Source organism: Diabrotica virgifera, chromosome 7 (assembly GCF_917563875.1).
Source record: "Diabrotica virgifera virgifera chromosome 7, PGI_DIABVI_V3a".
Classification (NCBI taxonomy): domain Eukaryota; kingdom Metazoa; phylum Arthropoda; class Insecta; order Coleoptera; family Chrysomelidae; genus Diabrotica; species Diabrotica virgifera.
Window position 1 is genome coordinate 182,801,313 of NC_065449.1, and position 24,829 is coordinate 182,826,141.

General features: G+C 34.7%; 1 protein-coding gene across 7 annotated transcripts in view; it reads left to right on the forward strand.

Moving 5' to 3' along the window:
- LOC114327765 (phosphatase and actin regulator 3) overlaps nt 1-24,829 on the forward strand; it is a 1,198,052-nt gene that overhangs the window by 1,151,351 nt on the left and 21,872 nt on the right. For 4 of the 7 annotated variants that reach the window (XM_050655618.1, XM_028276473.2, XM_028276469.2 and 1 more), the window contains 4 exons: nt 1,821-2,073; nt 5,736-5,768; nt 10,161-10,522; nt 21,538-21,814. In XM_050655618.1, coding sequence (XP_050511575.1) covers nt 1,821-2,073; nt 5,736-5,768; nt 10,161-10,522; nt 21,538-21,814 — 925 coding nt within the window. The remainder of the gene's footprint in view (nt 1-1,820; nt 2,074-5,735; nt 5,769-10,160; nt 10,523-21,537; nt 21,815-24,829) is intronic. The other 3 variants (XM_050655619.1, XM_050655622.1, XM_050655620.1) reach the window with 3 other exon arrangements.

The window sequence follows — 24,829 nt, forward strand, 5'->3', positions numbered from 1 at the left end:
TGACTACAATGTTAGTATTGTATAGGTGTAAAGAAAAATACAGTGGACTCTTTTTATAACAAACACGGATGTTATGAGGTTTCGCTTATAACGAGGTACACTAAATGTCCCATGAAATTCCTATTGAACTATAACACCTCTACAACGAGGCATATTTGGTTATAACGAGGAAAAATGAAATCGAAGAATATGTTTCTTTGCGTGTTTTTAGCGCAGCAATGGCTATAAATAAATACTCCAACTGCCTGTATATAGAAATGCCCAACATCTGTGTTATTATCGAGGCCAGTGCTGTAATAAACTTCTTTATGTTTATCTATCGACTGATATTGAATATTGTAGGAAATTTACAATATTTACGATGGTGAAGTGTCTCATTGTTCAGGTCGACCATGGACACCTAATAAACTACGTAAGAGACATCAAAACATTTCAACATTATGGTTGTCTGATATAACGAGGTCCACTTATAACGAGGTAATTATTCCGCCATTTCAGTTCTCATTATAGAGGGAGTCTACTGTATTAGTACATTACCTCAACTTTTGTTGGTCAAACATGAAAAAAATACATACAGCGATCATTATGTCTTAATCTGTTTTTATAATTTTATTTTTCGAGCTTCATATTTATCATGAAACACCCGCTCTATAATTAAACTTTATTTTTCACATTAAACTATTTATGCCCGGTTGCACTAACAAATCTAGTCGAAACCATATGCAAACAGTTGAAGAATGGCAAATCACCTGGCCCAGGAAATATAGCTCCGGAACTCATCAAATATGGATCTAAAGTTCTAATTAAGCGGCTAAGACAACTTTTTCAGCAATGCTTGAATAACCATGAAATACCTGAAGAATGGAAAGAGTCACATCTGAGTACTATCCACAAAAAGGGAGATAAATCAAAACCTGAAAACTATAGAGGAATTGCAGTCACTAGTAGTATCAGCAGAATATATGGAACACTTATTAAAAATCGAATAGAAGGAGAATACCAAAATATGGAAGCCGAAGAACAGGCTGGTTTTCGCGCATGTCGATCTACAATAGATCATGTTTTCTCCATTACTCAGACCTTAGAAAAGCGTATGATAGTGTCCCGCTGGTTAAATTATGGGAGGCACTGGAGAAAACAAATGTAAATATAGAATTGTACTACCAACAATAGAAAACGTTGTACTACCAACAAACAACAATAATTAAAACGGGAAATCTCATAACACCTGGATTCACAGTAACTAAAGGACTAAGGCAAGGATGATGTATCTCACCAACACTATTCAAAATATACCTCGAAGCAGCACTCAACAAATGGAAGAAAAAATGTACGAATATGGGCATACCACTAACGGACTCAACTTTGTACACGCTGTGCTTTGCGGATGACTAGGTGATCATCGCACAGGACTCTGAAGATCTTAGTTTAAGAAGGAATCTCAGCTATTAAGGAACGAAATATACAGGGAAGGAAAGGGACAATATAATAAACACTATAATAAAAAGCATCACAACATATGGATGCGAAGTTTGGCCCCTAAAAGACAGAACAGAGAAAATGCTTAGAGCAACAGAAATGGACTTCTGCTGAGATAGACGAGCCCTATCTATAAGCTGAGCTGGGCTAAGCTGGAGCTTAAGATTTGTTGGTGCAACCAGGCATTAATCAGTTAAAAATATCCATTAAACATTAAAGGATAAATGGGTAATAATGTGAATCCGAAACGGTAATTATTTAGTACCGATAAATGTCTTACATGCTTTCGTTGTCAACCTAGTATAGATTGATACTTTTTACTAAAGTTATATTTGTTTTAGAAAATGACGAAGAAGAGGAAGACGACGATGTCGATTACGATGACGATCAATATTTTATACCACAACCGGACCCATCAATCGACACGAGCCGCATTGACGAGATCCCCGCGAAAGAACCAAAATTCCACGCTATGCCCCTCAAATCGGCTCTAAAGAAGAAACCGAACAGCGGACCCGGAACACCGCAGAATACTCCGACTCAAGAAAATAGACCTCTAACGATGAGGCAGCAAGAGTATAACTCTAGTTTTAAGTAAGTTTCTCTTTATCCGTGGTTTTGATTTGACCTCAGTACTTTAGTCTGTTTAAAATGTTATTTTCTGTCCCAAAGATCTAGATACTTTTTTAACAACTATGCCAAGTCAGTATTCAACTGTACGTATTTAACCATATAAACGAAGTCTGGAAATAACGATTGTGTACCAAATGGTTCTTCTTTTTCTTCCTCTTTATCAGCAATTCTGCTTGTTCATTGGCGGATTGATACATTTCTGGACTCCATCTTTTGCGCGGTTGGCCGATACTTCTATCGATTGGTGATTTATCTCTTGCTATTTTGACCCCATTCTGTTTATGTGGTTATTCCATTATTTTTTTTTCTATTTAGTATCCATTCGTTTATACACTGTTTTTCACTCCTCTTTAGATCTCTCAGCGTATTTTCTGTAATTCTTCTCATTATTCTCATCTCTGTCGTTTCCAGTAGTCTTTGTGTTGTGGATGTTTCGGATCTTGTTTCTGATGCATGTGGCATGATTGGTCTTACACTGGCTTTATAAATTCTTTACTTCATCTCAGTGTTAATATGTCGGCTTCGCCATATAGTAGTATTAATACTATATAATAGAATATTGCTTCTGTATACGATCTTCCACTAGGAAAACTCTATTGGTCGTCTGCTAAACTTATCCTCTGCTTCATTTTAGTTGTAAGTTTTAGGTTAGTACTTAACAAGTTGATACCTCCGTAGTTTTCTGGCTGCTTTTTATCTCCTTTTTGAATAGTAGAATTAGTTCGCTCGTTCTCCATTCTTCCGGTATTTTACACAAATGGTTGTTCATTATAAATAAAAGTGAAAAATGTGTCTTAAATTATGTCGGAATCTATCATCATCATCATCAATAGTGCTGCAGCCCTGTAAAAGAGCCTCACCTTCCCCAGTCTATTACGCCAGTCAGTTCTATCCATTGCCAACTGTTGCCAGTTTGCTGCGGCTATTTTTGTACCATCCTCATCTACACCATCCTTCCATGTGAATTTTGGCTTAAGGGTTTGACATAAGGATTCTTCTAGGAGGGTTGTTCTGCTGTGATCTTGCTAGATATCCTGTCCAGCTTAATCTTCCTATTTTCATAAGAGATACTACGTCTTTACCACCAAATATATGTTTATATCTGTGGTATATCTCGTATTTGTACCTCCTCTCACCAATATTCCTCTCAGGATCCTTCGTTCAAATATAAACATAAGGTTTTCATCTGCCTTGGTGATGGTCCATGTCTCCGATCCATATATGTCAATACTGGTTGTATAAGGGTTTTGTATATGGTTATTTTTGTTTGTTTTTTGACTCAAGTTTCTGCTTCTCATATGTCTACTCAGTCCAAAATAGCATTTGTTTGCTAGGATTATCCTTCGCTTGATTTCTTCCGTCATGACGTTCTCCTTGGTGATCACGGAACGTAAGTATATGTCAACACTGGTTGTATAAGGGTTTTGTATATGGTTATTTTTTGCTTGTTTTTTGGCTTAAGTTTCTGCTTCTCATATGTCTACTCAGTCCAAAATAGCATTTGTTTGCTAGGATTATCTTTCGCTTGATTTCTTCCGTCATGACGTTCTCCTTGGTGATCAGGGAGCCTAAGTATGTGAATTTGTCCACCACTTCAAAGGTAGAGTTATCAACGTGAATTGGTGACTGTTGTTTCTGGCTCTATTGTTGGGTGTTGATGATGCCATCATCTTAGATTTCTCCTCATTTACTTGCATGAAAATCACTCTTTTGAGTATCTTTGCGTTTGTTATTTTATCAGTCCAGATTGTTCTCAATATTCTTCTATAAGTCTATAGTTCAATTATTGCTTCTACATATTTTGATGCAGCAGTACTTCATGGTCCACGTCTGCACGCCATATAGAAGGATAGAGTGAATATAATACTTACACTGACTAGACCTATTTTTAGTTCTAAGCCAAGTCTCGACTAATTTGTATTCTTTTTCATAATGGCGTTTTTAGTATTCTTATTATCTAGTATTCTTTTCTTTTCATCATGTTCATAATGGCGCTTCTCGCTTTCTCAATTCTTATTGTCATTTCCTTCGTGTAATCGTTCTTTTCATTCTCATTTTTTCCCAGATATTTATATTTGTCAAATCTTTCAATCTGCTCATTGTTGATATGGAGGTTGCTATGATTAATGTTTTACTTTTTAGTACAACCATAAATTTACTTTTTTTGTTGAGTGCTTTGTCATATTCTTCGATAATTTCTACTATTTTTGATAATAGCCTTTGATAGAATAAAACCTTGCCTAGCCCCCTTTTGCGGTTATTTCTTCTGTTGATCTTTTTTCAATGTGTACTGCATCTCTTTGGTTGTAGTAAAGATTTGAGATTATCCATATGTCTTTGGAATCAATGTTTTTGTCTTAAAAAAGTTGTGTAAGTTGATCATGTGTCAGTTTGTCGTAATCATAAAAAAAATCGTAAAAATACTTTGTTGTAATCAATAAAGTATACATAGGTATCTTGGCTTACATCTAGGCATCGTTGTGTCAATATATTGTATACAAACAGGGATTCTCTTGTTCCAGACCTTTTCTGAATCCAAATTGGGTGTCTCCAAATTCTTCTTCGAATTTGGCTCATTAAACTTATCGTGCGACATTCATTGCAGTGTTTGCGTTTGGTTTCTTTGGAATGGTTGTAAATTTATGTATATGTAAGCAATTCCTGTGGTATTATGCCAGTTTTATAAATGCTACTGAAGAAGTCTTTCAGTATGTCTATATATTTCTCGTCCACTAATATTATAATCAGAATAATAATAATGTTATCAGAAGGTTATTAGGTCCGGAGTTCTTCCGTTTTTCATATTCTTTGAAGCATATTGAATTTCCGTTTTTGTTATATCCGGTCCTGTTTCGTTTTCTTCTCGATTAAATTCCAAAAGGGTTTTCCATATAGTTTTTCAACAGTTTAATCTTTCCTCCGATACCACTTACGATTGAATTCTTATCTTCTACTTGAAGTTTATTTGGTTTGTGTTCTGTTACTTTCTTCACTCTGCTATACAAATTATAAGTGTCGTATTTTTCTTGTAGTTTTTCTATTTCTAGTCAACCTATTTTCTTTCTTACTTCTAATTTGCTATCGAATTTTATTTCGGATTTCTTTGTAATTTTTTGGTGTTATGTATAACACATAGTGTTGAATTTTCTTCGGGTATCCATGCCCATTACATAGGGTAAATAAGGAAACATCCACAAACTACACTTATTGATAAACATATTTAGCATAAACATATGTTTGGTCGATGGAGATAACTATGTTTTATTTATGGATTTCCAAGATTTCTAGATATTGAAGTTTCACAAATATTGATTATTTAACATTTCGTAATTAATATTAATAGAGAGTAATAGACATTTTGATAGATTTTTAATTTTCATAATCACAATTCTTTCAAATGTGACTTATAAAGTGGAGAATAAACTCAATAAAAGAATCAATAATCAATTTAAGTTAACAGCAACTCGATAGAATTCGACTTTTTTATTATTGTCAATGTTGAAAATTACAAATAATAGAATTTAGAAAATACACACCATAAGGTGCTTACAATAGCTGTTAGTATAAATGATTGGCTTATTTTTTTTTGTTTCTAATTTATTTTTATTTCATCGTTCTGACAGAAGGTCGCATCTGAGGCCTAGGATTAGAATATGGTAAATATTAAACTAGGTGTAGTTCTTCTTCTTCAAATTCTTACTGTCAGATCATTGTATCGCCGATCATGACTGTCACTATACTTAATACTTATTATTTCGTTATATTCAGAAGAAATACATTAATTTATTAGTAAAGTTAAAAGTATAAAAGTTCTATATTCTATATTATTAGTAAACACGATGATTTCAATAGCCATTTTTTCATTAATCAGATGGAATAGTATAATCTGCGAAACTCGTAATTTTTTTCTTATAAAAAATCCACAGGGAAAAAGTTTTCCTGTAGTTGGCTGTATACCATGTAATACAAAAAACAGTAAAATCCTTTATAAAAGGTATATTTAAAATCCCTCAATAGGGCTACATCAAAATCACAACATAACTAGTTTTCGACTGGTTTACCAGTCATCATCAGTGCTTACCTAAGATGAATATAACCTGGTAAAATAATGCAAAGATATTGAAATTTTAACTACGGTTAAGAAGAGTTATAGGTTATACTCACGTGCAATGTACATGCTAACCACCAAGATATTATTTAACAAAAATATGTGGGTCAAAGCCCAGTAAAAGTAGTCCGTCAAGGAAACATTGATTTAAAATGCTACATTAAGCGTGGATGTTTAAAATATTTTGCTAATCTGCCCCAGGTAACATATAAGCTGTGGATTTGACTTGTTCACAAAACAAAATGCTAAATTATAACGAATCTTTAACTCACAGCTTACAGATAGGTACATATTGTCCTAGAGACACTAGGGTATATAATTTGCACATCTGTCATCTGTCTACACATTTCGTGTTAAAATTCCAGCGTTAGGTCTCACTCTTAAATAAATAATTTTAAGTGTGGTCAATGGTGTGATGTGACCCAATAAACCAATTGAACAACACGTTTCGAGGGCGTTATAGGCGCTGTTTAATCTCAAATATTCATCATTAATATCCGATATTAAACAGTATATATTTATCACCCCGTATATCACATGAACCAATTTGTTATTGTATAATTACATGTGCGGGCTTCTAATTTAGTTCATTAATTGCAAATCGTAAACAATATATTTGGACAATTGCATATTTAATTTGATGATCGAATATATTTCTTTGTTCTCAATATTTTGTAAATATACTCAGCGCGTGGCCTGACACCAATACTAGTGCCACCGCTAAGAAAGAGTATACATTTAGAATAATTCACTAGAGTCAACTCAACCAGGCAAGATGTGCCTTTAAATTCATTCCTTCGAGTCACCTCATACATTCAACATGTAGCCTCATCATAGTAGTCTCAGTTTAAATTTTATACGAAGCATATCGGTAAAGCAACGTCTCCCGGGGTTTAACCTAGTGTCATTATACAATAATAAATCATCTACGTGCATTTGGTGCTTCATTAAAAGGCGAAAGATCACCAGCTGAGCCCGAAGATTATACAGGCGCACAATTTAGTCACAGTAATAGTGGTTGCATAACATATAACTAGTATTGTTGAGTTTCTGGCAATTAATGTGAGGCAATTATCAAAGGCCTAAATATGTGAATTGCCCATATCTTATAGAAGGAAACATATTTCATCTGATTAAGTGATAACTTTAATATCTGATATATTTTGTTTTGACTAACAAAAAATATTGACAACCGCAAATGTTAATTCTTCTGAATGGGTTTCTTATTATCTATCTAATATTTATTTATTTATAATTAATCTGTATTTCGTTACTGATTTTATTTATTCTTTCCATAAAATCAAGCACTGCAGATTTATCATTTTATTTGAATCTTAAATTTCATTTATTACTTTTTGTAGCCATAGGAACATTTTTCCATAAATCGTTAAATTTATATTTTTCTACCAGTAGTAATTTGCAACACTTAAATTGCGTCTAATTATAGCCATTTTAACGTGTCATATTTCTTAACGTGTAATAAAATTTTATTATCGCAGACTGTATCAAACTTCTGTCGATTTCGTAAGGATTTCTTTTTGCGGGATATAATTGTTAGCAATAAGCCCTTCATCTGGGCTTGGAATAGACACTAGTAGTTATTGGGCTATTAACCCAGCTAATACATTTCAAAAACATTGATTCTTTCCAAAGCTCATCTACTCATAACGAAATATCTTAAGAATAATACTTAGTGGAAGCTGTCTAGAAAAAGCGAAATATACCTATATGAAATATAAAGAAATAACATAAGAATGTGTAGGGTAAGTTGGGCTGGGCGTAGTCAAGACCGCATTAAAATTATATCCTGCCAAGCGAAGCCTATTATCCCTGCTTAATGGAAATATTAGTCCAAGGGTGAAGTAGAAGAATGCTATAGACGAGGATGCTTGGAGGATTGCTTCTGAGTGTAGTCACCGTAACATTTTCATGTCAGCTACCTGTATCTTCTTTACCTAAACCCTCTTTACAGCAAAGAACATTGATCCAAGGGCCCCCTTCTTTACCTTCCTTGTCAGTACATCCATAACAAGGCTAAATAGATAGGGACTCAGTGAAGAGATTTGGTACAAACCAATCCTCACTGGAAAACTTCGAACACAACACGACAAACAGGTCGAAACACAACACAATAGGAAAATGTTTACGCTTTGTTGACATTGACAAGTGTATTTAGTTGATATTTTGCTAGTTTCTGAAGTGTTTGTACAAAAATGTTCGATAAAATAGTACCTCGACAGTGGAAAACAACTATTACTAAATTGATATTTATATATGGGAAAGAAAAAATCCAGCTAACCACAGATAAGTATAACTGATGGAAATAATATCGAAAAGCTTTACCAAAATAATAACATAATAGAAGAACTAAGGAAAGTTATCCCAGATGTCATCTTCATAATTCGCCAGATAGTGTAGAAAGGCACAGAGTACAACAGCCTCGTGTTCATGTTATTCGTGGATCTTCCCAAACAATTTGATATGATACGATTAAGCAATCTAGTAAGTATAATTTAAAAAAATGTATCTACCAAAATGTAAAGACTTAAAAAAGCACAGAATAAATTAACTGAAGGAATACCAATAAATACAGGCAGGAATAAGACAAAGAGACAGCCCAAGTCAATTAATGTTTAGCTTGGTAATGGACAAGTTATTAAAGAGTGTAAAATCACTAGTGAGAGGTAGATACAACATCATAACCTATGTCGACGATACTATACACATGTAATAAAACAGCAAAAGAATATATGACACTATTAACAGATAAAAATCAAAATTTATAACTATATCCAAGGACCCAATAATCGAAGGGAAAATAATAAACCAAGTTATGTCTTTCAATTATTTGTGAGTGGATATAACAAGCCACCGAGGTATCTCTAGAGAAACATCTAACCAGGTCAGAAAAACAGCAACCACTGCTGATCCATTAAGGGAAACGGAGCAAAATGCAAAATTTTGACTCATGTCAAAATTTTCAATGTGTTTTAAATGTATTCATTTTTTTCGAATCCTGAGAAAACTAATAAGTATTTTTGAAAAATTTAAATGCAAAATGAAAGACTACTTTATTACCGAGGGCCGGAAGTCCCTTAGAATAAATAGAAAGTTTCTTTTGAATAAAATATTTGCAATTAAAAATCACACTAAATTTTCTCTTTTATTTTCACCCCTGTAATTTATTAAAATAAACATAGAAGTTTTCAGGGACTTTCGGCCCTCGGTAATAATGTAATCTTTCATTCTGCGTTTAAATTTTTCAAAAATGTTTATTAGTTCTCTCGGGATTGGAAAAAAATAAATACATTTAAAACACATTGAAAATTTTGACATGTGTCAAATTGCATTTTGCTCCGTTCCCCTTAAAAAACATTGTGTGCTGAAACATCTAGGATTGAAAACAAAAATAATAGTTTACAAAATTTGCATTAAACCAATACTTACAGACATAATAGATATAAAAACTGATACAAAGAGAAAAAACAAGTTATAATAGGAACAGCTGAGATGATAAAAAGAAACGAAGATAGCAAAATGTGTTATCCAAAAATTGTAGGAGATAGGAATACAAGCGGAAGAAGGCTCCCAGGAAGACCATCAAAGAGATGTCAAGACAGCTGGTCTTTAGAAACACAAATAAGAATCAGTATTATTAAATATATACAATAAATATTACCCAGTAAAATAATGTAGATGATATATCTAACGTATAAAAAAAGAAAAAGAAGAAGTGCGTTTGGTATCAATCTTTGGATTAAAGTATCATTGCTTGGATAATTTAGTAAAGTTCGTTTATTTAAATTTCATTTTAACATTTGTATTTTAAGTCAAAAAAGAAATCTTTTAATTAATATTTCATCAAATTACTACTAGGTAGCAGATACCGTATTTAGCTGACTATGACGATAAGTTAATATGTTTTGATGTTATATTTCAGTAGCAACAAACCGGTCAGATTTGGTTTGCCGACAGCCATAGAGAACAAAGAAAACGCTCGTCCGTTCGTGATCAGGGAAGACGAAAGCGATAGCGATTCCAACGATGGTCCTATCACTTACAGAGACGATGAATCGATGACTGACGAAAAGAGATTGGCTCTTAAGCTCGCAAGGAAAGAGAGTTTATCGCTCAAACTGGCTCTCAGACCCGACAAACAGGAGCTCATCAATAGGAATATCCTTCAGATACAATCAGATAATGAGAGGCAGGAGGCCAAAGAGGCTATAGGAGCTAGATTGATCAGAAGGCTGAGCATGAGACCTACACAGGAAGAATTGGAAGAGAGGAACATTTTGAAAAGTAAGTGTGTATAAACTTGTTAATAGTTTTGATATATAAATGATCAAATATAAATAAAAAAAACCCATACAATTTGTAACATAATTATTATGGATGCTGATAAGGTTAGTTTAGAGCGTAATCTTGTAGATTTTAAAGAGGTCGTTGGGATGGTAGATCTTTCTACGCCGCAATATTCTTTTATATATTTTCTAAATCTGCTTGTACTTTTCGGATAGGCTGAGCGCCTACTATCGGTGTTGAGGCCTCTTTTGTATGTTCAGGCCTTGCTTCAATAAATATTTATACCTTTGCTTGCATCGATCATACTCGATCGTTGAACCATTTTCAGTCCTTTCTGACCTTTAAGGTGGTTTATTTTTCCGTAGTTTCTTTATATCTCTTCGGAAGTATGGCAATCCGGCCCCATAGTTTCCGGATGACTGAGGCTGCTCTGTTCGTTTTCCATATTTGCTCACTCACGGTCACGCACGGCAAAGTTCTGCTTGGCCGTAAAAGGCACGAATATTGTATGTTCGTTACCATCATATGGAATAGTTGTTGATGTTTGTAGTTCATAGTTATACGTCTGAAGCTTAATACATGGCTGTACTCATCTCCAGAGATACCTACTTTGAGAAACGGTATGAGAGATGCTAGTTGTAAGCCAAGATTTTTTATAGCATTTTCAGCTAGATCATGAGGGATGAAAGGTAATAAATTTGAAATAATAATTCTTTTGGTTGAATATAAAAGCCTCTAAATGTTCAGCGAAAATGTATTAATTTGAATAAATGGATGAGAATCTATTAATTTTTCCATAAGTTCAGAATTGGATAAGTAAATGTATACGCTTTTACTTGATTCCTGAATACGAAGCAAATGCTCTTGGCTCCAATAACAGTACCAATTGCTTGTACATTGCCATGTAGCTTTACACTATTTTCGGCATGAAGAGCCACGGCCTTATTTTTTTGGGGGAACATTGGTCTAGGTGTAGATTTCACTGCAGCAGTATAATATACTGTTGGTGGTTGAGTTTTTGTTGGTTATAGGTCTGGATCAGGGTCTGGTTGGTTATAGCAAGCTGAAAATTTGTTAATAGCTTAAAGGTGTCTGGTCGGACAAACTTTGATATATGGGAACATTGGAACAGAGGAAGTTTTAATGGTGGAACAGGTTAAAAATTTGGAATGTCAGACTACGAAAACGTCAGATGTATTTTGTCGGACAGAACTTCCAATTGATTTGTTGCCCTTTCATTAAACTATCATGCAAAAATCAGGAGTTTATCAGTTAGGAGGAGTTAAACTGGAGTTTATCATCAAATGGACATTTTAATGAGTGGAACACGAAGAACATGTCAAATGATAGGTATAATGTTGGTTAGTAATAGCAGTCTGATTTTTGCATGAGAGTTTAATGAAAGGGTAACAAATCAATTGGAAGTTCTGTCCGACAAAATACATCTGACGGTTTCGTAGTCTGACGTTCCAAATTTTTAACCTGTTCCACAATTAAAACTTCCCTGTTTCGGTGTTCCCATATATCAAAGTTTGTCCGACTAGCAGGGCCGGATTTAAGGCAGTGGGGGCCCCTGGGCAGAATTGGTGTGGGGGCCCTACCTCCTACCATTAAAAAATGTTGATCTACTTTTATAAAATAAAATTTTAAATCATAAAAAGTACACGAGCTGTAACTTGTTACAGTAATATATTCAAAATAATAGTAAGATTTATGGTTAAAGTCCGGGAACTTCTCGAGATATTTTAATTGAAAATTTCTTGATTATGTGGGACATATCTAGTTGCATTAAGACATCGTGACCAATGCTCATTGTAGAGAAATGATTCAGACACTCTTGGCGCAGCATCGACCGAAGTCGATTTTTAATTAACTTAATGATCTCTAACCACTGCAGTTAGTTCGCATCAAAACGAAATATAAACAAAGTGTCACCTCAACATTTGGAAAGGCATCATTCATATTCTTTTCTTTTAGCAATTGGTACATTTGAAGTTCTTGGCTTATATTTCAGTTAATACGTTTTGATCCATCGGATGTACAATTTCCTCACATATGGTTGATGAAATGTAGTTGACATGCCCGCTTCCACGATTTGAATATTTTTTTAAAATATGGTGCTTTCAAAATTGATCATATTCAACTAATAACTGGAGTATTCCCAATTAATTTTCATTTTGTGATGAACTCGACAACTCATTTTCGCTGCCAAATGCTAAATCTCGTTCACAAATAAACTTTATAACTCTAAAATTAGTCTTTGAGTATTTTCCAATAATTCTTTATTGCTTCGGCCTGTTTTGCTATTTCAGTATCAATACGCCGAATTCTTTCGTGTGCTTTGGACATTTCGTGATCCATAAGCATACTATCTGCATGTTTCCAATCACAAAATCCTCTGTGACTAAAATGTCTACGAACACTAGATAACATTTTACAAACGAAGCAATACACTCACCCGATGGAAGGTGAAAAACATAACCATGAACACTCCTACGCTCCTTCATTTTATACTTGTCAAACATTGTCGAGTTCCTTTATCTCCTGTCAATATCTATTTAAATGAACCTCTTATGTTTGGGGCTTTGTGGGGCCCCCGAAAAGTGGGGCCCCGGGCAGCTGCCCAGCCTGCCCCCCCCCCTTAAATGCGGCCCTGCCGACTAGACACCCTTAAGCTATTAACAAATTTTCAGCTTGCTATTAATCAACTTTTTTTGGTACGCGGGATCCAGACCTATTATAGTTTGGATTGTTGACATTGTTGGATTTGAACAGTCCTCGTTCTCAAAGAAATCTTCGTGAGTTTTGTTTGAATTGATTGGTGAGAGTCAGAAGACAGCAAGTTATCATACACCAAAGTGATGGAATACACTGCATTTTGCGATGCAGTGTATAACGAAAATAAGTTTAAAATCTATTTATAGACACAAATTTACGATATCGACAATAATGATGTTTAGTCGTTCAGGATACCTACATATTTAATGATCTTTGTTTAGAATTACATAATAAGTAATAAATCCCATTTCGTCATTACACTCAAATGAGGTACTGTATAATGAAAAAAAAAACCAAATAGAACCTTGAAATGAAAAATGTTTCTCTAAACTCCCTGTTATTGCTGCACACAAAATATCCGTGTCTTTTGAATATATTTGGATTCGGAAATTGAACTGTTCCGTGCCAAACACACCAAATAGGGAAGTGCCAAATCCAGACATCTCCCGTTGAATATTAAATAGTTTCAAACCTCTCTACATCTACACTATGTTCCATTTAGTTACCTAGTCGAATTGTCGATTTGTAATTTAGACCTCCCGGGAATGCTTAGTGTCTCTATGGCATTAACCGAATGTCGAGGATTTCTGTATAAAATCCTTTGTTCATTAAAAGTTAAAGAGTGTTTTCTTCCAATGTGTTGGTAATTATGTTGGCAATGGGTCAATAAAATAACGTCATAAAATTAGTGGCGTCGAAGATTAAAAATACTTAAAGTATTTAATATTATTAATATTATTTAATATTACTTAAAATACAATTTTAAAAGGAGTACATATATGATTACAAGTACCGAACTAATGCCGCTGTAGGAGTTGTTTCTATGGCCCCCTAATACAAAGTATTCGGGGGTATTCGATAAGGTAAAACATGACCGACTTATATGTAGAAGTACTCAAAAACAAGAATCTGGATATGAGGTATGTAACATTTAACATTGATATCAAATTTATACTACAGCCAACGATCAAATGTAAAAAATGGAAGGGAAGTGTCAGAAGAAATGGAGATAAGGAGAGGGGTCAGGCAAGGTTGCATACTGTCGCCGTTATTGTTTAATGCTTATTCTGAAGAAATCATACAAGAAGCTTTGGTAAACAAGACAGTTGGCATAAACGTGAATGAAAGTTTAATTAATAATGTTAGGGGTGCCGACGATACAGTCGGCAACTTGGAAAACTTAGAAAGAGTAATGAATAAAATATTAAGATATAGGGGAGAATATACTCTTAACATCAAAAAACCAAATTTTACAATCGAAATATTAACGGTAGGCGGCCAGCCGGAAAATCACGACTATACTGCAGAAATAAGAGTGAACATTGAAAAAGCATGTGCCTGCCAACTTCGTGAAAATAAAAAAGATTTCATGCAGCAAAGATTTGGCATTGGCCTTCAGACTAAGACTAATTAAATTTTATGTACACAGTGTTCTTTAATACGGAGCAGAATCATGGACATTAAATCAAAATGCAATAAATCGACTTAACGCGTTTAAAATGTGGACATTTAGAAGAGTGTTAAGGATTTCATGGGTAGATAGGATCACGAATATGGAAGTGTTAAGGAGAATTGGCAGAGAGAGGGAAACTGAAAACTCAATAAAAGAAAGGAAATAGCAATATCTCAGGCATGTGATGAGAGGCGAAAGATATAACATCTTGGGAATCATAATTCAAGGAAAAATAGAAGGTAGGAGAAGCGTGGGAATGAGACGCGTTTCCTGGTTCAGGAGCCTGAGAGAATGGTTTGGTTGCAGCTCATGGCAGCTGTCTCGCTTCGTCGCGAGATGGCACTTTAAGTAGAAGAATACAAAAGTATACTAGCGCCTCGTCTACTCATTGCTTTAACCTAAGAGCTGGTGGTAACATTATTAAATGCCCATTTAATATTTAAAAAGCGGCCATTGCTATCTCTTTGTCTTCTAGTGACTTTAAGATAAGCTTATTTAGAATAACCAACGCTGAGTCCGTAGATTTACCAGGTTGGTATGCATATTGACGATTGTTTAAAGGTTTATCTTATATCCCTTACGCTCCATACACTCACAATTGTGAGCGTCTTAGTTATAAGTGATATTAGGTTTAAAATATCATTTTGCACCAGTTGCTGCTCTACGACACGATAGTGGGTGCACGTGTATATCATATTGTCGCGGGAGATTACCGAAAATTTGCTTAGATCCGTATGATATTGTTCAGTGAATGGTAACGACTTTTTGTCAAGTGTGTTAATATGGCTTCTAGACGTAAGTACACATTTTTATTTGTTTTAAAATATTTATTTTGGTGGATAGTCGTCACAAATTGTGTATGTTTACCTATTTAGACAAAATCATTCAATACTAATTTGAGGTTACAAATCCACAAACGTGTTTTGAAGAACAACACGTTTGTGAGGGCTAGGAGTGAGCGGTGTCAATGTAAGTTTTGAAGTGTTTCACGTTTATGTAGGCCGGGAGTAAATGGTGTAACAATGCAAAAAAAATAAATAATGATTCAGTGAACAAAACTGGTAACAAGGGTTTCTTTTTCAGGAACAACTAGAAAAGTTGACATGGCGAGACTGGCTGCTCATCCAGATGAAATCTACGAACTGCTGGATGAAATTGATTCTGATTTGGAAATTGAACTCGGAGATGATAATGATGATTGGGTACCGTCTGAAGAGGAGAATTTGTCTGTACAAGTTGATGAGATTGAAGAAAGTGATAAATCTGATGAAAGTGGAGACGAAAATGATTCAGCAGTTCCCAGTACTGTACAAAATCTCCAAAAATCATCAATGCTAAATTAGGGTAGAACTAATCCATTTAAAAATGAAAATATACCCGAAACAATACTTCCAGATCCCACTGAAGTTTTAACACCATGGTGTTACTTTGAAAAGTATTTAGGAAACTCATTTTTTCAACTGTGTGCAGAACGTACTGCACAATTTTATTTACAAAAACACGGAAGGGAACTTAAACCCAAAGTAAATCCTGAAGAAATAAAAAAATTTTTTGGGATCCATGCAGTGATGGGTTGTTTAAAATTCCCTCGAATTCATTTATATTGGAGCAGTCGCTTTAAACTTCCTGTAATTGCGGATGCAATTCCAAGAGATAGGTTGTACCTCTTGAGAGTCAATCTTTATATTGTGGATGTATGCACGGTAACAGAAGAAATTAAAAAAATAATCGTCTGTGGAGAGTTCAGCCAATGATCGATTTAGTCAGAAGCCGATGTCGGGAATTAAAGAGAAAATCTGAAGCTGCATTCTCAATAGACGAACAGATAATTCCGTTTCTTGGTCGATGTGCTTTTCGGCAATATGTAAAAAATAAACTAAGACCTGTGGGTTTAAAAAATTTCGTTTTATCAAAAAGTGATGGTACTGTCCTAGATTTTGAAATATATCAAGGAACAAGTACCAATTTAAGAAATAAAGAATTGGGACTCGGACCGTCAGTCATCCTTAGGCTAGTGGAAACGTTACCGGTTAATAGCTTTGTATTCTTCGACAGATATTTTTCGACGATACCTTTGTTGCTCAAATTATCTGAGCTACAAATACATGGCACAGTAACTATTATGAACAATCGTTTTAAAGGATTTACATTTAAAACAGATAATCAGATGAAAAGAGGCGATTCTGAGCAGGTTGTTAGCAGTGATCAGAAGATATGTATCACTAAATGGAAAGATAATAGATCCGTTTAAATGGCATCTACGGCTTTTGGCCAGGAACCCACATATTTAGTAAAACGATGGGATAAAGCTAGTGCTAGTCGTGTAGAGGTTCCATATCCAAACGTAATTAAAATTTACAACGAAAAGATGGGTGGAGTTGATATCTGCGATCAGATTATGGAGTGTTATAGAACTTTCTTCAAAACTCGCAAATGGACATTAAAGGTAATCCTACATCTATTTTATTTAGCTATTGTTAACAGTTGGATGGAATACCGTCACGACTGCCGAAGTAACAAATACAAATCAAAAGATATTAAAGATTTATTATCCTTTCGCTTAGAATTAGCAGATTATTTGTTATGTGGAACGAAAAGTCCAAATACAGAAAACGTGGACACAGAAGATGAACATGGAGACCCTCGTCCAAAGAAAATGAGACCGTCACCTTTACCTTGAACTGACAAAAGATATGATGGTTTTAATCACTGGCCTGTCTTGGAAGATCTAAAAAATCCTTTATGTTGCAGATTGGAATCCTGTAAGAGTAGGTCAAGAGTTTCATGCAGCAAATGTAAAGTTTATCTCTGTATGAGCAAAAATCAAAATTGTTTTTTTAATTTTCACACCAAATAATGTTTTAAAAATATACTAGTTATTAACATTTGTAATAAATGACAATATGTGTACTTAATATTACTAATAAAGGTTGTAAAATGTTGTAATTTATTTGTTTTGTCTTCTAGGGGGAGTAGTCATACACTCCCAATACTCACAAATGTGTCAGTCACACAATTGTGCATGCCATGCATATACTCCTGGGAAACACAATCGTGAGTATCAATAAAATCTGTCATAGTGACATAGCAAAATTCTGAAAAAAATTAGTATATCTCTTTGTTCCCATATAAATTGAAAAATAGACTGAACAACTTTATATGTCAACTTACATTGTTTCGGGAGTGTAAGGGATATCACTTCGTCTCTTATGTACCTATCCAGAAGTCTCTTCAGCGTTTTTAATAGAAAAGACGATATTCTTATTGGTCTATATGACTTTGGTGTTAAGTCTGATACTTTACCTACCTTGGGCAAGTATATGACTTTAATCTTTTGCCATATTTCTTGTACGACCCCCCATCGTAAACTGGCTTTGAGGATCTTGCATATGTGTGGTATCAATACCTCTGATGCCATTTGCAAAAGTATTGGATATACGCCATCTGTCCCTGGAGACTTATATGGCTGAAATTTTTTTATAGGCCATCTAATTCTGCGTGGTCTTGTGATTGCTGGGGCTATTTCCCAATCTATAGAACTTGGCCTAGTCGGCGTTTGGTCTATCTTGGTTCGACTATCTGCATCATTCAGAATTGTTGAAACGTACTTCTTTAATGGTAGAACCATCTTTTGCCAGGACTTTATGGATTCGAGTGCAGGCCGAGATATCTATAATCTTTTCGCAAAACTCTCTCTCCTATTGGCTTTCCGAGTGTCTTTATTGTATAGTGTTAGCTTATAATTGTACGCATCCCAGTCTTGGTTACTTTTCGTTTTGTTAAATATGCTTCGGACTTATGCCTTTAGCTTCTTTAAGTCGTTGTTTCATCAGACTGTATTACTGCCCATATTCTTCCTGCTTATTTGGCTTCTTGCTTTTTGGTCTTCTTGTTTTTTTGGCTTATCTATGTAGATTAAAGCTGTGTGAATCGAGTAGCTTAATCTCATTGTCAATGCAGAGCACAAATAAAAAAGGGTTTTGTAAAAGTAGATCGCCTATATATTTTATGTTGCAAATCTTCTTCAAGTGCCATCTCCGCGACGGGGGTCAGCAATCATCATAACTATTCGGACTTTGAAGACGGCTGCTCTGAAAAGTTCATTTGATGTACATCCGAACCATTCTTTCAGGTTGCGCAGCCACGATATTTTGCGTCTCGCTAGGCTTCTTTTTCCTTGAATCTTTTTCTGCATAATGAGTTTTAGCAAGTTGTATCTCTATCCACTTGTAATATGTCCGAGATATTCCAATTTTCTGGTTTTGATTGTATTTAAGACTTCCATTTCATCTTTCTCACAACCTCTTTGTTTGTTACGTGTTCTGTCCATGATATTTTCAGAATTCTTCTACACACACACAAGTTAAATAATTCCAGTTTTTTCATTGATGCCGCATTCAAGGTCCAGGCTTCCATTCCGCAAAACAAAGTCGAGAAAACGTAGCACCTAGCCAACCTTACTCTTAGCTCTAACTTCAGATCTCTTGTGCAGAGCACTTTTCTCATTTTGTTAAAATTTGCTCTAGCCTTTTCTATTATAATTTTAGTTTCTTGAAAGTAATCATTTGTGGAGTTGATCATTGTTCCCAGATATGCATATTGGTCTACTCGTTCGGCATTGGTTCCGTTTATGAGGAGATTCTCGTTATGTCTTCGCGTTTTAGATATTCTCATAAATTTTGTCTTCTTGATGTTCATTGTTAGACCGTATTCTTGGCTGTACATCGCTACTCTGTTCATCAGTCTCTGAAGATCTTCAATATTTTCGGCTGTGTCATCCGCATATCTAATGTTGTTAATAGGAACTCCGTTTACCTTTATTCCAGCTGTTTCGCCCTCAAGGATCTCTTCCGAGTAGGCATTAAAAAGAACTGGCGATAATACGCATTCCTGTCTCACCCCACGTCTAATTTCAATCTCCTCTGACAGCTGTTCGTTCACACGTATTTTTACTCGCTGCTTATAGCATAAATTAGATATGATCCTGAGGTCATTGTAGTCTATCTTCTTTGATTTCAGGACATTCATTAATTGTTCATGTCGTACTTTATCGAAAGCTTTATTATAGTCAATAAAGCACACATATATCTTGATTAATGTCCAGGCACCTTTGTAAAGGGTGATTCATTTAGAGGTACTTTTTTAAAAAAGAAAAAACAATGAAAAAAATGTATTTTAATTGAAAATCTTTATTGTCATAAAAAAGAACCATTCTTTATAATTACTTCTTAAAGATAATTTCTTTCAAATGTTTACCATGACTGCGGTTAAGATGGTCCATTCTGAAGTTCTAATTCTCGATGACGCGTTCGAGCTTTTCGATTGGTATTTGACCAGTGACTCGAGTAATACTGGCCTCCAATGCCTCAATCGCAGCTGGTTTATTCATGTAGACTTTGGACTTTAGGTAGCCCCAAAGGAAAAAGTCTAGAGGTGTGATGTCACAGGATATAGGCGACCAATTCACTGGTCCGAAGTGTGAAATAAATTGCTCACCGAATCTTTTTCGCACTACAGCCATGCTTTCACGAGATGTATGGCAGTAGGCGCCATATTTTTGGAACCAAATGTCACTTAAACTACGAACTTCAATTTCTGTTACCAAATAGTCCGTTATCATGGCGCGGTAACGGTCTCCATTCACAGTAACAATCTGGCCGGTCTCTGTTTTAAAGATATATGAACCGACGATGCCACCGGCCCATAAGCCACACCAAACAGTGGTTTTTTCTTAATGTAATGGCAACGCTTGAACCTCTTTGGGTTGCTCATCAACCCAAATATGGGCATTTTGTTTATTCACGTCCTCATTAAGCCAAAAACGGTCCTCATCGGAAAACATTTTTTTTTGCTCTAAGCACACGAAACACATTAAATCATCAATACAGCTAAATAATTTCTAGATGTTGTGCCGAGTTAAGTCTTTCCAGGATGAAATGTCAAACAATACTGAATAAGAAAGCAACTTTAGGTAATACCATTCATGCACGATCTCCCAACAAATCCTCACCAAAAAAGTACCTCTAAATGAATCACCCTATAAGTGAGAAAAGAGCTTCACGTGTTCCTAGGCCTCTGCGAACCCAAATTGTGTATCATTAATGTCTATGTCCAGTTTGTAATATATTCGGTTATGGCTGACTTTTAGTAGGAAATTTAGCACATGGGACATCAAGCTAATGGTGCGGTAATCGGCGCATTCTCTTGCGGTTTTCTTTTTGGGGAGACAAACAAAGATCGACGTTAACCATTCTTTGGGTAATACTCCTGAGCTATAAATTTGGTTCAAGAGTATCACTAGAACATCAATATGCTGCTCATCTACAATTTTTATTAATTCGATAGGAGGCATGTCAGGTACATGTCCCATTCTTCATTGTTTTTAATGCGTGTGCTATTTCTTCTCTTGTAGTATCTGGACCTATTTCTTCTGAAGTCAGACCTATGTTTTCCAGGTCTCCTCTTTCATCATCGAACAGTTCGTCTATGTATTCTGCCCAGCGTTGTACTTTCTCATCGGTCTGTTTTATAGTAATCCCGTATCTATCCAGAAGTGCACCAGTGAGATTTTGTTTTCTTAGTCCTGCCATTTATTTGACTTTCTTGTATAGATTAAATAGATCGTATCTTTTTGAAGGTCCTCGATCTCTCTGCATTTCTCTTCAAAGTGTTTTCCTTTTGCCTACTTTATCATCCTTCTTATCTCGTGGTTAATCTCGTTAATGTTGCAAATATATCGAGTATAAAACTTATTTACTTAATTACATTGCCTTTTTAACAGAACAAAGTCCCGCCGAAGAAAAGAAACAGAAGGAAGAGAAGAAACGTTTTCTGTTAAGAAAACTAAGCTTCAGGCCAACCGTTGAAGAATTGAAAGAGAAGAAGATTATCCGATTCAATGATTATATTGAAGTGACTCAGGCACACGATTACGACCGCAGAGCGGACAAACCTTGGACGAGACTAACTCCGAAGGACAAAGCGGCGATCAGAAAAGAATTGAACGAGTTCAAAAGCTCAGAAATGTCGGTTCACGAAGATAGTCGACATTTGACGAGGTAAGTTTTTTGGTGTATAAGTGTGTTCTTAGTTGTTAATTATGTAAAGACGTTAGAAAGTAAGTTGTATTAACTTATAATAACGGAAATATCTTTGAACTTAAAATTATGAAATTTTGGGATACTAAATGGCATTATATTCTGCATGTTTTACAAGATAACTCAAGTTTGTATAACGTCATTGTTTCCAATATCGCCGCCACCTTAAATTTTTTTAAATAACAACGTAGTTTGAGTGATATGTCAAAGAAAAGCTTATTTCATCCAATTTTTAAAACGTTCTTGTATACTTGGCTTCGTCTTTGTTACTGTCTACGCAAATTTTGTAATCCATTTTAAACAGAGTTCTAGGCACCTGAAATTTTCAGAATAGCTTACAACTTGCTAACAATGCAATATTTAACTGCTATTATATGGATAAATCTTCTTCTTCTTCGGGCGACTAGGATTACTCCTGTTTGTCTATCTCTTATTCTGTTTCAGTTGTTGTTGACTGTACATTGTCTTTCCACCTTTTCGGCGACCTTCCAACGGGTCTTCTGCAAATACGGCTTATTGTTTTTACAGATGTTCGCTAATCTATATGGTTCCATTCGGTTTACATGTTCGTTCCAGTTTTTCATTATGAATAAATCGATTTTTTGATTTCAAACTATGTATTTTAAAAATGTGACTAACGCAATGACATTTAGATTCCATTTTAAAGTACGTCAACAAATCGATAATTACAAATTGATAGTGGCTCAGTGGTAGAGCATTAGACTGCAGATTGAGAGGTCCCGAGTTTGAAACCCGGATGTTGCGTATCTGTTTTTAATTTTTGAAATAAATAATAATTAAAAGTTAATAGACTTAAAGTTCATATTTTATAAGTTAATTATTATATACTCACGGACAAAAATATTGCATATTTTATCTTCAATCGTTATTATTTGTTTATTTTTTAAATTTGAAATGTTAAGTATTTTTTTTTATTTATTTATTTATCTATTTATTTTATTTATTTATTTGATGTATTTTAACTTATTAGAAATAAATAAATGGTTAAAAATAGCCTTTATAACCGAATATGCAATAATGTAACAAATTAACAAACATTGCATAGTATGGAAAGTGTGCTTTGGCGACTTGACAATTCTTGTTTTGTAAAAATGTCAGTTAGAATATGTCAGTTGGACAGTTTTATTTTTCGATTCTGCAGTTTTCTTGCTGATATGCCACATTTAAGCGAGTTGGTGTGTGCTAGAATTGTTACTTTAAGAAATGAGGGTTACAGACAAAAAGATATTGCGTGGATAGCAAATCTCCATCAGTCGACTGTTTCTCATATAGTAAAGCGATACAATGAGACCGGGGAATACAAACGGCGACATGGTCAAGAACGAAAAAGATGTACAACGCCAATAGATGACCAATATTTAACACTTAAATCTTTGCGAAATCGTACACTTTACAGCTCCTTATCTCAAAAATGAATTACTGATCACAAGACAAGTTAATGTAAATGTCAAAACTGTGACTCGAAGACTTAAAGAGATTGGTTTGAATCCAAAACGGCCTGCCAGAGTTCCACTTCTTCTACCACGACATAAAACTCAAAGGTTGCACTTTGCCAGAGCCCACGTTAACTGGAACGAACATCAATGGAGAAGAGTTCTTTTCACAGATAAAACGAGGATAGAATTATGGAAGCCAGATGGACGTGATCGAGTATACAGAAGGTCTGGGGAACGTTTCGCAGAATGTAATCTTGTAAAAAATGTCAGTTTTGGTGGCGGTTCCATAATGCTGTGGGGTGGCATTACTTGGGAGAGTCGTACGGAGCTTATTGAGGTGAATATTCGAATGAGTGCTGACTGGTACATACGGCACATCCTTGAAGAGCATATTTTTCCTTATGCCGGCTTCATTGGGTATGATAACTTTGTGCTAATGCATGATAATGCCCGTGCACATACCGCAGGAACAGTCATACAATATCTTGAATATGTTGGGGTTGAGGCTCTAGACTGGCCACCAATGAGCCCTGATGCAAATCCCATAAAACATATATGGGACATCCTAAAAAGACGTATACGAGCAAGAAATCCAGCTCCAAACTCAATTGCAGAATTAAGAATTGCTACACAGAAAGAATGGAATCGACATCCGCAAGAAACCATCCAAGATATTCTGCGGAGCATGCCTAGAAGGATGCAGGCAATTATTAGAGCTAGAGGAGGAAATACTAGGTACTAAATTGTTACAATGTTGCCGTAAAAAATTGTTCTATTGTCGTTATTGTTTGTTCTTCTAATTAAACGTTATAAGCAAAATCAGACTATTTCATTAATTTCTCTACAAATTAGTTGTGACTCTGCAATATGCAAGTTTATTGACAATAAATATACGTAGGATAGTCCAGCTTAACGTATTTGGCAATAAAAAGTACATTTTTTATATGGAAAAAGATATACTTCAAAAATAAAATATGCAATATTTTTGTCTGTGAGTGTATATAAATATTATATATACCATTTTAAATATTTTCTTTGGTTTATATGAGTTTAAATCCGCTATAGAAAATATGCCTCTAAAATAGTCGATAACAAAATTCTTTTATTGCTGAAATTGAAACAACAAAATAGTTTATAATTTTATTATTGTGTAAAAGTGTAATTATTAAAAATGATAGTAACTTGACGCAATAATAAATAAACCAAATAATTGAAGAAACTTTGTTAACAATATTCAACTCATCCACTTTTCAAACATTTTCAAAATAGATAGCTTAATTAGATTATTGTGTCAAGTTACTATCATTTACCAAACCTACGGTGCTATTTAAAAAAATTCATGGTGGCAGCGATGGCGATACTGGAAACGATGACGTCATACAAACTTGAGTTATCTTGTAAAACATGCAGAATATAATGCCATTAAGTAAGTATCCCAAAATTTCATAATTTTAAGTTAATTCCTATCAAAAATAAAGCCTTACTGCCAGACTTTTTAATCAATATTTAATATACATCT